The 16,071-nt window shown below is 42.0% G+C and overlaps 1 protein-coding gene and 1 pseudogene across 1 annotated transcript in view; both read left to right on the plus strand.

Annotated features, from left to right (window-relative positions):
- The window catches only part of PLEKHG7 (pleckstrin homology and RhoGEF domain containing G7), a 78,577-nt gene that overhangs the window by 42,674 nt on the left and 19,832 nt on the right, over window positions 1–16,071 (plus strand). Inside the window, 6 exon segments of the mRNA XM_072771588.1 lie at window positions 6,428–6,576; window positions 10,891–10,995; window positions 12,025–12,126; window positions 13,802–13,881; window positions 15,685–15,725; window positions 15,728–15,788. Coding sequence (XP_072627689.1) covers window positions 6,428–6,576; window positions 10,891–10,995; window positions 12,025–12,126; window positions 13,802–13,881; window positions 15,685–15,725; window positions 15,728–15,788 — 538 coding nt within the window.
- Window positions 11,239–11,336, plus strand: LOC140603245 (U6 spliceosomal RNA; annotated as a pseudogene).

A 16,071-nucleotide genomic window follows, 5' to 3' on the forward strand; every position in this document is an offset into this window, starting at 1 on the left:
TCCTGATCTTAGGGGAAAGGCTCCCAGTGCTTCCCCATTGAGAATGATATTTGCTGTGGGCTTTTCGTAGATGGCTTTTAAGATGTTGAGGAATGTTCCCTCTATCCCTACACTCTCAAGAGTTTTGATCAGGAATGGATGCTATATTTTGTCAAATGCCTTCTCTGCATCTAATGAGAGGATCATATGGTTCTTGGTTTTTCTCTTGCTGATATGATGATAAAAAAATCACATTGATTGTTTTACGAGTGTTGAACCAGCCTTGTGTCCCGGGGATAAATCCTACTTGGTCATGGTGAATAATTTTCTTAATGTATTGTTGGATCCTATTGGCTAGTATCTTGTTGAGAATTTTTGCATCCATGTTCATCAGGGATATTGGTCTGTAATTCTCCATTCTGGTGGGGTCTTTGTCTGGTTTTGGAATTAAGGTGATGCTGGCCTCATAGAACGAATTTGGAAGTACTCCATCTCTTTCTATCTTTCCAAACAGCTTTAGTAGAATAGGTATGGTTTCTTCTTTAAATGTTTGATAGAATTCCCCTGGGAAGCCATCTGGCCCTGGACTTTTGTTTCTTGGGAGGTTTTTGATGACTGCTTCAATTTCCTCCCTGGTTATTGGTCTGTTCAGGTTTTCTATTTCTTCCTGTTCCAGTTTTGGTAGTTTGTGGCTTTCCAGGAATGCATCCATTTCTTCTAGATTGCCTAATTTATTGGCATATAGCTGTTCATAATATGTTTTTAAAATCGTTTGTTATTTCCTTGGTGTTGGTAGTGATCTCTCCTTTCTCATTCATGATTTTATTAATTTGAGTCTTCTCTCTCTTCTTTTTAATAAGGCTGGCTAATGGTTTATCTATCTTACTAATTCTTTCAAAGAACCAACTCCTGGTTTTGTTGATCTGTTCCACAGTTCTTCTGGTCTCGATTTCGTTGAGTTCTGCTCGAATCTTTATTAACTCTTCTGCTGGGTGTAGGATCTATCTGCTGTTTTCTAGCTCCTTTATGTGTAAGATTAGCTTTTGTATTTGAGTTCTTTCCAGTTTTTGAATGGATGCTTGTATTGCGATGTATTTCCCCCTTAGGACTGCTTTTGCTGCGTCCCAAAGATTTTGAACGGTTGTATCTTCATTCTCATTAGTTTCCATGAATCTTTTTAATTCTTCCTTAATTTCCCGGTTGACCCTTTCATCTTTTAGCAGGATGGTCCTTAACCTCCACGTGTTTGAGGTCCTTCCAAACTTCTTGTTGTGATTTAGTTCTAATTTCAAGGCATTATGGTCTGAGAATATGCAGGGGATGATCCCAATCTTTTGGTATCGGTTCAGACCCGATTTGTGACCCAGTATGTGGTCTATTCTGGAGAAAGTTCCATATGCACTTGAGAAGAATGTGTATTTAGTTGAGTTTGGATGTAAAGTTCTGTAGATATCTGTGAAATCCATCTGGTCCAGTGTATCATTTAAAGCTCTCGTTTCTTTGGAGATGTTGTGCTTAGAAGACCTATTGAGGGTAGAAAGAGCTAGATTGAAGTCACCGAGTATAAGTGTATTATTATCTAAGTATTTCTTCACTTTGGTTATTAATTGATTGATATATTTGGCAGCTCCCACATTCGGGGCATATATATTGAGGATTGTTAAGTCCTCTTGTTGGATAGATCCTTTAAGTATGATATAGTGTCCCTCTTCATCTCTCACTACAGTCTTCGGGGTAAATTTTAGTTTATCTGATATAAGGATGGCTACCTCTGCTTTCTTTTGAGGACCATTTGAATGGTAAATGGTTCTCCAACCTTTTATTTTCAGGTTGTAGGTGTCCTTCTGTCTAAAATGAGTCTCTTGTAGACAGCAAATAGATGCGTCCTGCTTTTTTATCCAGTCTGAAATCCTGCGCCTTTTGATGGGGTCATTAAGCCTGTTCACGTTCAGAGTTACTATTGAAAGATATGAGTTTAGTGTCATCATGATAACTATCCAGTCCTTGTTTTTGTGGATTGTTCCACGGAACTTCTTCTTAAAGGGTAATTTTAAGAGTCCCCCTTAAAATTTCCTGCAGAGCTGGTTTGGAGGTCACATATTCTTTCAGTTGCTGCCTGTCTTGGAAGCTCTTTATCTCTCCTTCCATTTTGAATGAGAGCTTTGCTGGATAAAGTATTCTTGGCTGCATGTTCTTCTCATTTAGGACCCTGAATATATCCTGCCAGCCCTTTCTGGCCTGCCAGGTCTCTGTGGAGAGTTCTGTTGTTACCCTAATATTCCTCCCCATAAAAGTCAGGGATTTCTTGTCTCTTGCTGCTTTAAGGATCTTCTTTTTATCTTTGGAATTTGCAAGCTTCACTATTAAATGTCGAGGTGTTGAACGGTTTTTATTGATTTTAGGGGGGGAATCTCTCTATTTCCTGGATCTGAATGCCTCTTTCCCTTCCCAGATTAGGAAAGTTTTCAGCTATGATTTGTTGAAATACATATTCTGGCCCTCTGGCCCTTTCGGCGCCCTCAGGAACCCCAATTAAACGTAGGTTTTTCTTCCTCAGGCTGTCGTTTATTTCCCTTAATCTGTCTTCATGGTCTAATTGTTTGTCTCTTTTTTCCTCAGTTTCCCTCTTTGCCATCAACTTCTCTTCTATGTCACTCACTCTTTCTTCCACCTCGTTAACCCTCGTCGTTAGGACTTCTAGTTTGGATTGCATCTCATTCAATTGATTTTTAATTTCTGCCTGATTGGATCTAAATTCTCCAGTCATGAAGTCTCTTGAGTCCTTTATGCTTTTTTCTAGAGCCACCAGTAGCTGTATAATAGTGCTTCTGAATTGGCTTTCTGACATTGAATTGTAATCCAGTTTTTGTAACTCTGTGGGAGACAGGACTGTTTCTGATTCTTTCTTTTGAGGTGAGGTTTTCCTTCTAGTCATTTTGCTTAGTGCAGAGTGGCCAAAAACAAGTTGTATTGGGAAAAGGAGCAAAAGAGAGGAGAGAAAGAAGGAAAGAAAAGAGAAAAAGAAAAAGAAGAAAAAAAGGAAAAAAAGAGAAGGAAAAGAGAAAGAAAAAAAGAAAGGGGAAAAAAGGGTGGGGGAAGCAATCAGAAATCAAAAAGAAAAAATAAAAACACGAGGGAGTATCTTCTGATTCTGTGTACTTTAAGTCCCTTGACTTCCCCTGGAACTTGTCCGTCTAGCTGGTCTTCTGGGGGAGGGGCCTGTTGTGCTGATTTGCAGGCGTTAGCAGTTGGGGGAGCTGCTCTGCCCCCTGCCTGGTGCAGGGCTCAGTGGGGGTTGTTTACCCCGTGAGGCCCCAGGAGGAACAGCCCCAGTGGCGGGGCCAGCTCTGGAAACCTGGATTTAGCCCCCGCAGTAACCATGGAGCTCTCGGTCTGCAGGGCCTGGAGGCTCCGGGGCGGGGCCGCTGATCTGCTCAGCTCGGGGCAGGAGCGTCCTTGCTGTCCTGGGCCCTCCCGGCCTCTGCCCGTCCCGGGATAAGCCGGATCCTGGGCTGTGTCCCGGCGCCCTGTGCTCCGGATCCTGCGCTGGTGGATTCGCGCTCCCGGCCGCGCAGCCCCCCCTCCGCGGAGCTGCCGCCCGAGCCCCCCGAGCTGCTCCTGGAACCGCGCAGCCCCCTCCGCGGAGCCGCCCCTGAGCCCCCCCGAGCTGCTCCGGGTCCCGCCGTGCGCTGCAGCCCTTAGGGAGCTCGGCGCACTCTCCCGGGGCGCAGGTGTCTGTTAGTGTTCCCGGGAGCCCGAGGGCATCCCCGCCCTCCTGGGTCCTGCTCCACCTCCCCGCGAGCTCCTTTCCGCCCAGGAAGGTTGGTGCAGCTCCTGCTTCTCCGGGACGGGGCTCTCCTGTCCTGGGGACACTCGCCCCGGCCTCAGCCCGGCTCCTCGCGGGGCCCCTCCCCCTTGGAGGCCTTTTGTTTCTTTATTTCTTTTTCCTGGTCTTCCTACCTTGATAGAAGCGCGAACTCTTCTCACTGTAGCATTCCAGGTGTTCTCTCTTTAAATCTCAGGCCGAATTCGTAGATTTTCAGGATGATCTGAAGGTTATCTAGGTAATTTGGTGGGGACAGGTGACTTGGGGACCCTACTCTTCAGCCATCTTGCCCCTCCTTTTTTTTTTTCTTTTTTTTTTTTAATTTATTTTTTATTGGTGTTCAATTTACTAACATACAGAATAACCCCCAGTGCCCGTCACCCATTCACTCCCACCCCCCGCCCTCCTCCCCTTCTACCACCCCTAGTTCGTTTCCCAGAGTTAGCAGTCTTTACGTTCTGTCTCCCTTTCTGATATTTCCCACACATTTCTTCCCCCTTCCCTTATATTCCCTTTCACTATTATTTATATTCCCCAAATGAATGAGAACATATAATGTTTGTCCTTCTCCGACTGACTTACTTCACTCAGCATAATACCCTCCAGTTCCATCCACGTTGAAGCAAATGGTGGGTATTTGTCATTTCTAATGGCTGAGGAATATTCCATTGTATACATAAACCACATCTTCTTTATCCATTCATCTTTCGATAGACACCGAGGCTCCTTCCACAGTTTGGCTATTGTGGACATTGCTGCTAGAAACATCGGGGTGCAGGTGTCCCGGTGTTTCATTGCATTGGTCTCTTTGGGGTAAATCCCCAGCAGTGCAATTGCTGGGTCGTAGGGCAGGTATATTTTTAACTGTTTGAGGAACCTCCACACAGTTTTCCAGAGTGGCTGCACCAGTTCACATTCCCACCAACAGTGTAAGAGGGTTCCCTTTTCTCCACATCCTCTCCAACATTGGTTGTTTCCTGTCTTGTTAATTTTCCCCATTCTCACTGGTGTGAGGTGGTATCTCATTGTGGTTTTGATTTGTATTTCCCTGATGGCAAGTGATGCGGAGCATTTTCTCATGTTCATGTTGGCCATGGCTATGTCTTCGTCTGTGAGATTTCTGTTCATGTCTTTTGCCCATTTCATGATTGGATTGTTTGTTTCTTTGGTGTTGAGTTTGATAAGTTCTTTATAGATCTTGGAAACTAGCCCTTTATCTGATATGTCATTTGCAAATATCTTCTCCCATTCTGTAGGTTGTCTTTGAGTTTCCCTATCAAAATACCATGGACTTTCTTCAGAGAGTTAGAACAAATTGTTTTAAGATTTGTGTGGAATCAGAAAAGACCCCGAATAGCCAGGGGAATTTTAAAAAAGAAAACCATATCTGGGGGCATCACAATGCCAGATTTCAGGTTGTACTACAAAGCTGTGGTCATCAAGACAGTGTGGTACTGGCACAAAAACAGACACATAGATCAGTGGAACAGAATAGAGAATCCAGAAGTGGACCCTGAACTTTATGGGCAACTAATATTCGATAAAGGAGGAAAGACTATCCATTGGAAGAAAGACAGTCTCTTCAATAAATGGTGCTGGGAAAATTGGACATCCACATGCAGAAGAATGAAACTAGACCACTCTCTTGCACCATACACAAAGATAAACTCAAAATGGATGAAAGATCTAAATGTGAGACAAGATTCCATCAAAATCCTAGAGAAGAACACAGGCAACACCCTTTTTGAACTCGGCCATAGTAACTTCTTGCAAGATACATCCACGAAGGCAAAAGAAACAAAAGCAAAAATGAACTATTGGGACTTCATCAAGATAAGAAGCTTTTGCACAGCAAAGGATACAGTCATCTTGCCCCTCCTAAGGACCTGTAGGGTATTATGCTGAGTGAAGTAAGTCAATCGGAGAAGGACAAACATTATATGCTCTCATTCATTTGGGGAATATAAAAAATAGTGAAAGGGGAAAGGAGAAAAAATGAGTGGGAAATATCAAAAAGGGAGACAGAACATGAGAGACTCCTAACTCTGGGAAACGAACAAGGGGTGGTGGAAAGGGAGGTGGATGGGGAGTGGGGGTGACTGGGTGACAGGCACTGAGGGGGGCACTTGATGGGATGAACATTGGGTATTATGCTATATGTTGGCAAATTGAACACCAATAAAAAATTAAAAATTAAAAAATTAAAAAAGTTAATTTCAACAAGCATTGCCAGTGGAACCTGGATTATACTGCCCAGTTCTGGGTTTGGGGTTCTTTGAGGATAGTCTTGTTTTGTTTGTAATACACTGAGAAGGACTCATGAAATTCAGAAGTGTCATTCAAAACAACATCGATTTGGATTTCTTCTCATTTTAAACGAAAAACAATGTATGTAAACTGCAGCCCATGCTTGGCATCAAGTACAATTGGCATCTCAAAGGCACAGGGACTTATTTCTAACTTATATGTAAGTTCTGTCGTTTGAGTAGTTTGAGGAGCCACTAGTGAGAGGGATGCCAAGGGCCTGCAGTGGGAGACATGGTTTTGGGAATGGCCTGTTCCTGCCATTCTGCAAGCCAGCTCACCGGGGTGGACATGGTTTGTTCTCTCTTTCCTCCCACATTCATGGTGAAACCTGGAACGAAGTCCTGGAAACCCATCAAAAACTTCCCACCGACCAATTAGACTTGAGAAAGCATCAAGAGGCTGTGTGAGAGCTCTTCACAAGTGAATGCACTGATTTCTTGGGCCATTTATTAGTTCTTAAGACTGTGATGCTGGCTCTCAGTTTTGTAGTAGATGGAAAATATTAATTTGATTCTCTGGGGACTTATGGTCCCCTCCATGCTTAAAAAAAATGAAATTGGGGGAAGGGTCTCTTCTTTCAGGGGATCTTAAGAAAATTGCATGTATTGTTCATTTTTGTTTATCTGCTACTGAGTTGGCTCTTTGTTCTTTTTTAAAAACATGGCCTCGCAGGCACAGATGCCCGGGGCAACCATTCCTGGTGTGCGGTGGGGTTGGATGACACAGCATATTCCTGGCGTCTCCCGGGAGCTGGTGCCCCTGAGGTGGTGTGGGGCTGCAGCCCTGATCCAGGGCAGTTCTGGGCAGAGAATTCCCTCCAGGAAGAACCACAGGGCAAAGAATGGGAAGGGAGCAGTGGCCTTCCAAGGCCACAGGGAGCAGGAGCCACCTCACCACAGGGCTGCCTCTGCCCATAAAGCTTTTGAGCTCTGGCCACACTCTTACACAGGAACAACACTGTGTGGGGAGACGTGTGTTCAAGCTCTGGATCTGCCTATGACTTTGACCTTCAGAAAGTCTAGTCCTCCATTTCCTAAACCAGGGGTTGGCAGACATTTCCATAAAGGTCCAGACAGTAGATATTTTGGGCTTTGCAGGCCATGTGGTCCTTATTGCAACTACTTGGCTCTTCAGCCACAGAGCCAAAGAAGCTGCAATAGATAATTAGTTAAAAAAAAAAAAAAGAGAGAGAGAGAGAAGAAAGAAGAAAAAAAAAAGAAAGAAAAAAACAAAAGAAAAGAAAGAAAAAAATAAATAATGTGCATGGCTGTATTACATTAAAATATTATTTGGGTAGTAGTCTTGGTTGATCGCACAGGCTGTCATTTAACAACCCCTGGGCTAAGCTATAAAAGAGGGATGACAATCCCATCTCCGGCTATCTCATGACGTCCCATCACTGTGATGATCACATTGGTTTTCTTCAAAATCTAACCGGTCCTATACAAATGTCAGTTAATATCTTCTATAAGTAATATTGATTGTGTTGGTCACAATGTTAAGTACTTTACCAGCAAAATTTAAACCACAAAGACACTCAGGAAATTGAGATTTAGAGATGATACGTATCAGGATATGTAAAAAGAGTTTAAGTGATACAGGATGTTAGTGGCTCATGTGGGTGTACAGTCCACAGATGGGAGAGAGTTCAAGGTTGGTTCGACCAAGGGACTCAAAACCAAGGACAGAATTTTTTTTTCCATCTCTTATCCCTGCCTTCCAGGGCGTCACCCTCATCCTATGTTGTAGTCACAGAGTGGCTGCTGCCCTTGAGGCCAGAAAGAGAGAGAGAAAGACAGAGAGAGAGAAATCACAGCCAAAGTCTTGATTTTCATTCCAGTTGGACTGGCTTCAGTCACATGCCCTCTCCTGAACCAACTACTCTGATAAGGAAAGAAAGTGCTAATTGGTCTAAGGCAATCAAGACCCATCCCTAGGAGTAAGGCCATCTTGATACATGGCACATGCAAGGCATGGGGAAGATTAGACACTGAACTGAAAAGTAGAAGGTACAAGGGAAAGGGAGTACTGAAGCTGGGTGGTAGCCAATAGATGTTCACTAACCCCTGGCCTATATGTTACCTCCTTTGCCCAAATAAGCTGCCTAAGAATTTTTTAATTCCACTGCAAACTGCATAATCTTTTCAAACTAGCATTTTCTGTTTTTTTTTAATGCCAATTTGAGTTTATTTATTTTCAAAGGTCCCAGTGTATTTAGAGTATATGTATCTCCCTTTGCACAGTCAATACAAGTTCCCCAAGTTACTTATATTTTGTAAGTCAAGTAGTAAAATAAGTATGCCAAAGGATTCAACATCTCTTTAAGTGGCAAAATTTTCTATAATGGAAAAAATATTATAGCAAAAATACTATTTCTTCTAAATGTTCCCGATTTATCTGTAGCAATGACTTCTGTTTCTTACGATTATGTTTTTTAAATACTTGGATATTGCCAGATTTCCAGACAACCAATACTCCAGGCATACCTCAGGGAGATTGTGGGTGCAGTTCCAGACCATTGCAATAATGTGAATATTGCAATAAAGCAAGTCAAATGAAATTTTGCTTTCCCAGTACATATAAAAGTTGCATTTACACTATGGTATAGTCAGTCTTTCCAGTATGCAATAGTATGTCTAAAAAATGATGGTCGTACCTTAATTTAAAAATACTTCATTGCTGAAAAATGTTAGCCACCATCTGAACTTTCAGTATGTCAAAATCCTGGGGTGCCTGGGTGGCTCAGTGGTTGAGCATCTGCCTTTGGCTCAGACCATGATCCTGAGGTCCTGGGATCCAGTCCCACGTCAGGCTCCCTGCATGGAGCCTACTTCTTCCTCTGCCTGTGTCTCTGCCTCTCTCTCTCTCTCTTTCTGTGTCTCTCATGAATAAATTAAAAAAAAGAACCCTGTTGCTGGCAGTGGGTCTTGCCTCAGTGTGGATGGCTGCTGACTGACCAGGATGGTGGTTGCTCAAGGCTGAAGTGGCTGTGGCAATTTCTTAAAATAAGGAAAAAATGAAGTTTGTCATATCAGTTGACTCTTCCTTTCACTTGAGCACGTAGAAGTCATTGTAAGATTATTCACAGGCCTCGTTTCACTATTGTTCTGTCTCAAGGAATAGGGAGGCCTGAGGAAAGCGAAGGAGAGAGATGGGAAACAGCTGGTTAGTGGAGCAGTCAGGACACACACACAATGCTTATCAGTTAAGTTCACCATCTTAAGTGGGTGTGGTTTGTGGAACCAGAAAACAATTACAATAGTAACATCAAAAATGATTGATCATGATCACCATAACCAATAAATAATAATGAAAACATTTGAAGTATGAGAATTATGAAAATGTGACACAGACATGAAGTGAGTCAATGCTTGGAAAACACACCAAAAGACCTGCCCCATGCAGGGTTGCCACAAACCTTCAATTTGTAAAAACTGGTATATCTATGAAGTGCAAGACTATGAGGGGTGTCTGTACATGGGATGTGAGGAAGCTCTAAGTCAGTGGTGCTCAAAATGGGGTCCCTAGACCAGCAGCATCAGAGTCACTTGGTAACCTGCTAAAAATGCATATTCTCAGGGTGTCTGGGTAGCTCAGTCAGTTAAGAATCCAACTCTTGATATCAATTCCAGTCTTGATCATGGGTTGAATTCAAGCCTTTCATTGGGCTCCACATTGGGCAGGGAGCCTACTTAAAAATATATATATATTCTCAGACCCCATCAGAGACCTACGAATCAGAAATTTGGGGAGTTGGCACTAATCTCTGACTTAACAAGGTTTCTAGGTGGTTCTGATGCAAGTTCTAGAAACATTCACTGCATTAATACATGGAAATGGAAACTAGAGAAGATTGGTGGTCTAGAGTTCTTTTCTTAGCACCTAAACTCCTTGAAATAATTGGTCCTTTTGAATACTTCATCATATTTATACAAAGTAGTCCTGTTTCCATAAGTTGATCTTGGGTGGCTGGGTGGCTCAGTCAGTTAAGCATCTGCCTTCTGCTCAGGTCATGATCCCAGGGTCCTGGGATTGAGCCTCACATCAGGCTCCTTGCTCAGTGGGGAATCTGCTTCTCTCTCAACCCTCTGTTCATGCTTTCTCTCAGTATCTCTCTCTCTCTCTCTCTCTCAAATAAATAAAATCTATAAAAGAAAGAATTATTAACAAGTTGATCTCTAGTTTATAGAATGAGGGCAGGTTATCTGTGAGAATTATAGTTCCTTCTTGACTTGTTCTAGTTTTCCTACTATATGAAAGCATCAGATCAAGTAATAATAACATAAAGACTGCCTTAATGTTTCATCAATATTTAATGGCTTTATCCAAATCTAAACATCTTCCCAGTTATCAGATATTAACTCATTAGTCCTCTATTTTTAATTTCCTGAATGTACAGGATATTTGGGTCTTTTCCAGAGGAAGGAATAAATGAGAACTCAATTTGAATGCTGTTTTGGTCTCAAGTTAATACCTTTGGCAAGAAGAGAAACTTTGAGATTTCTTTGGCCCCAGAAAGCCAAGAAGGCCCAGTTGAACAGATTCAGTGTTCAACAGGAATTGTGACCAACAGCAACTTTGAACAGAACAGCTCATTTCCCATATGTCCTATGGGGCTTAAATGTCATCTTTTGTATTTAGTAAAATTCTTAAACCTTGAAAATACTGATTTCTACATTGTTTTGTAAAGTTATACTCAGGAGCCTTATGTTTAATGTTCTCTCAAAGGGCAAGTTTCAAAATTGGAAAATAGAAAGTAATATGCATTTTTCTTAAAGATCTTCATGAATACATTAAAATATCTACCAACTCATGAATATCTCCTGGATGTAGATTTATGGAGACTTTTAGCAAACCTACAGGAGTAAGTCAGGTGAATCATAGTGGGAAGATTCCAGTAACTACGTTTTAAAATTCACCAGAGAATCATAAAAAATGTATGCTCATTCTATTCCTGTGGCTTATATTCTATATTCCGTCCCCATATAACCTCATGATCAGGAGTTTGGGTTAATAAGCAGGAAATCTAAATGTCTGTTGACGTCTTTCCAATAGATTGCAGATACCAGTGGGGGTTCGGTAACATTTTTCACCTTGCCATGGCCATTTAAAAAAGTAAACATAGCGCTTGCTTCATTAGCACAAAACTAGAGCCATGCAGAGAATATTAACATGGCCCCTGCACAACAATGACACACAAATTTGTGAAACGTTCCATATTTGTTTCTAGAATACACACTCTGGAACTTCTTCTAGAATATACTCAGGAACCCATCTTGTTCACTGCTGTATCCAGGAGACCTAAAACAGTGCCTGGTATCTGGGAGGACTTACTAAATAACAAAAGACTCCTAACTCTGGGAAACAAACTAGGGGTGGTGGAAGGGGAGGAGGGCAGGGGGTGGGGGTAAATGGGTTACGGGCACTGAGGGGGGCACTTGACAGGATGAGCACTGGGTGTTATTCTGTATGTTGGCAAATTGAACACCAATAAAAAATAAATTTATTATAAAAAATAATAATAAATAAATAAATAAATAAATAACACTGAATATAGAATTTCCTCAATAAATAATGCTGAATACAAAAAAAAAAGTTAAACACATTCTTAAGATCTCCATCATCTTCATAAATATTTATTTTCACATAAATGTCCTTTTCTCACATATATTATAAATAAATAATATCTTTCCTCTAAAAAGGAAGAGAGATACCAACAAGAATCTAGTTATAAGAAAAACTTATAAGAAAATATATATTGGAGAGTGGAGAAAAGGAAGTCTTTGGATTTTGCCAAGTGATAAATTCAAAATGGAAAACATTTATAAGAGTGATATTCGAAGCTCATCAATTTTTTATTCCTTGCCCCTGGAAGTGTGCCTACTTCTTGTTTTCTTTCTCCCTGGCCCTAGACAAGCTTTGGTTTTGTGAACAGTCTTTTTGGCATCATCAAAGACTATGCCAAGCCTTCAGAGACCTCACTCCCATTGGATTTCATTTCTGGGCTCACGAAGGTGAAATCCTTGTGGGACTTCCCAGCTCCAGGCAATAAATTGACCCCCATCCTGGGAGGGTTGTTCACAGCTGCTTGATTTGAACTACTGCTTGATTTGTGCTACTATGCCTGAGAAAGTTCCACGCGCACCCTCCCACAAAGGAGACATCCTTTCCTCTGCCAGTAAACATTTTCAAAAATAACTTGCAGCTTCTGTTTGCCACTGTCACCTCTCCTGTGTGGGTTTTATTAACACAAAATTCTGCATGCATGGAAACTCCATTTCCAAGTCTGTTTTTTAAATTACTTCAACTTAAAGCAATATTCATGGCAACAGTTTGTGTAGGCTAATTACATGGTTCAGTTATTCTTCTAACAAAGTACCAGGCTTGCAGAAAGGAACAAAATAAACCTTCACATCTATGAACATCCTTAATAAGACTTCTGTATGGAAGGAGAAGAGAAAAAGACCCGTACCTCTGGTATGATAAATGCTACTTATTTCCTGAATAAATATTGACCTCCACCCCCATTTTTTTTTTTTTTTTTACTTTGACCTTTTTAATCCAGTCCCATGCTCAGGGAGCAAGATTTAAATTTTTATAGGCCATTCAAAAAAAAACATAGATGGATTGATATTTATTGAGCACTTACTAAGTGCTCAGGTGTGGGGCTGAGACCCTGTACATGCTAATCTGCAAAATTAGACTCACTCCCTGCTTTGGGGGAGTTATCAGTCATGGGGGAGAAATCGATCCAATAATGACGTTATGATATAATCAAATTGAGATAAATACTGGGGAGGAAAGAACAGAGATACTATGAAGAAAGCTTCCAGGCTGGGGCAGATGGTGAGGTAGTGACATAGGAAATCCTTTGGGAGGAAATGATGCTCAAGGTAAGAGACGAAGGAGTATTTAATAAGGTGAAACAAGCATGAAATTAAGTGAAAGTAAGGAGATCCTTAGTAAAACTTTGAAAACAGATTTGACTAAGAAGTGCTCTGAAAAACAAGAGAAAGAACATAGTGTTGGGAATTAGATAAAAATCTCAGGATTTCTCAGTCCTTCAGAATATATTTAAATTTAGTTTTTAGTAAATAGTCTGGAGAAACATCAACTTCTCATCAAAACACATAAGTTGTATTCATCTGCTCAGGCTGCTATAACAAAATATCGCAGAGTGGGCAGCTTTTAAACAACATAAATAAATTTCTCATAGTTCTAGAAGGTGGAAATCCAAGATCACGGTGCCAGCATAGTCAGGTGGCGGCCCTCTTCTGGTTCACAGATTTCCCATTGTATCCTCACAGGACAGAAGGAGCTAGAGAGCTCCCTGGAGCATCTTTTATCAGAGTGCTGATCCCATTCACAACGGCTCCACCCTCATGACCTAATCTTCCAAGGGAAGGGCCCCCCTCCTAACACTGTCACATTAGGGATTTGTATTTAACATATGAATTTGAGGGGACACAGATATTTAGGCCATGGCATTAAAGCCCTTATGGCCTGCTAAGCATGGGGCATTAATAGGCTCTCTCCTAAAAGTCTATAGTAAAACCCACATGTGAATGCTTCATATTGTATTACAAATGCGCAAAGATGGGTTGTAAAAGCTTTTCCTAAATTTAAATTGTCCTGTATCAATCAGGTTAAATTCATTTTTGTGCCACATTAACAACCTCCAAATCTCAGTGGCTGGGGGTCCTCGCTCTGGGACCCATGCGGAGGGAACAGCCACCATCTGGAGCGTTACCTGTGTTCATGGCAAAGACGTAAGAGAGGAGGGCAGAGTACTCACTGACTCATCAAGTTTCTGCCTGAAGCAACCCATGGCATGGCTGTTCACAGGGCAAAGGTCAAAGAGAGTCACACGGCCAAGCTGCCCCTCAGTGGAGTGGGTACCTATACTCCTCCCGGGCAAAGGGAACCGGTGAAGAGTAATACCCCGGTGCCTCATAAGAAGCCCACTGGGGGCAGACTGGGGCATTTGTTATTCACAGGTGAGTCATCTGTGCGAGTCACTGAGAAGAAGAAGGAGGTGTGGAGAGGTCAGATCATCTGGCCCAGGTCACAGAGCTTGTGGAACTGGATTTCTAAGACTAACTCTTCATGGTCTTAACAATTGCCTCTTGGTAATGACATCTGTCAGGGCTCTCAGTGCCCTCTGAGAAGTCCTGCTCTCTATTTCCAAGTCTTTCCTGCCCCCATATCAAAGCCCCCAACATGAAAATAAACTCGCATCATCATCTTTCAAATTACTTCTTGCTGGGGCACCCAGGTGGCTCAATTGGTTGAGCGTCTGCCTTCATCTCAGGTCATGATCCCAGGGTTCTGGAATCAAGCCCCACATCAGGCTCCCTGCTCAGCGGGGAGCCTACTTCTCTCTCTCCCTCTGCCTGCTGCTCCCCCTACTTGTGCTCTCTCTCTCTCTCTGTCAAATAAATAAAATCTTAAAAAAAAAAAATCACTTTTTGCTGAAGCTGAAACGTAACCTTTCTCTCCAGAGTGTTTTGTCATCTGAGGTCCTGCCACAAAATATTTTCTGGGCTTCTGTTATCTCTGTCATTACTCTTGTCACTTCCTTTAGTGGCCTTATAGGCTGGGTCTGCTTTCTCTACTCACTGTAGTGGTGATGTTACCAGGAAGCACACGTACCTTCTTTCTCTCCCTCCATCACATTATGACACTGTTGGAAATCCCTGAATGGGACCCATGACTCATTATTTTAATCAATAAATCTATCAAGGAGCACATAGGGCTAGCAATGTGGCAGACACTATGGAATCCTGAAGAGAGCATCTGCCAGGAAGGAGGCAGATGCATTGGCCATGAGAGAAGGTAACTGTGATTCCAAAGAAACACTTCCCTGAGGGAGTGGCGTGTTGGGTGGTGTGCTCCATTTGACCCTCATATATGTGAACATATACATCCGGATGGGCCATCTGCCCTCTGCTAAAATAAATGTGAGATAGCTTACAAGTGTGAAGTCATTGCAGCAGGTTTAAGACACGATGAAAATTTTACAAGATAAAAGTAACAACATCTAACTCTTCATCAGATTTAACATGAGAACAATGCGGGGGGGTGGGGGGCAAATTTAATGCTGTTATTTTTGGAAGCCAGCAGGAGAATCAAGTTTATGGATATTTTTGAGGACTAGCTGATGAAGAGGTAAATCACGTACTATCCATGCCAGCTTAACAACCACCAACATGAGCACCGAAATCAAAGGCAATGTTTGTGATCAGGAACCACGTGGGCTGTGTAGACCTCAACAAAGCATAAACAGAGGTAAAGGGTGAATTAAACTAAGCTGTCCAAAGTGAGATTTTCTTTAAGTATAGGAAGTGGGGGGGGGGGTGGCTTATTGAGGAGTTACCTGTTTGTTATGGGAATACCGTTTTTGTTTAAAAAGTGTTTATCACAAAGACTGCCTGTTGTCCACAGTCACAGCTCCCACCTGACAGTGGTGACTTTCTCATTTCCCGGCCCTAGCTAATGGTAAAGGTGAAGGGAGAAAGAATGTCTGTGCTCTCCTTGCTTCTGAATTTCCTTCTGTCCTGCTCTTTTTGCAGTAGCTCAGAGAGCCACCAGACCTATTGCCTCAATTACTCAGCCACATCTTTTATCTTGAGAGCCTGAGGCAAAGAGATGACTTTGGAATTTACTTCAAAGTCAAGTACCATTTCCTTTTATGTTTTCCCTAGGACTCTTTGGATGTAACAGGTTCTAAGAGTTATTACAGACCATGTAAAAGGGAAAGAAGAAAAACAAATGATCAATAATATCTTTTAATGACAAATCTGCTTTCCCTGTAAATAACTAGTCCACTGGACACTTAGGAATTGGCAGTGGTGCCCATCCGGAAACATTATATCATCTTTCCTAAAATTTGGGTAGGTAGGGCTTAAAAATGCTCTTTGTTCTTTGGTTTGTTTGTAGAAGAAATCGGTACATTGTGT

This window comes from Canis lupus, chromosome 13 (assembly GCF_048164855.1).
Source record: "Canis lupus baileyi chromosome 13, mCanLup2.hap1, whole genome shotgun sequence".
In the NCBI taxonomy this organism is placed as follows: Eukaryota; Metazoa; Chordata; class Mammalia; order Carnivora; family Canidae; genus Canis; species Canis lupus.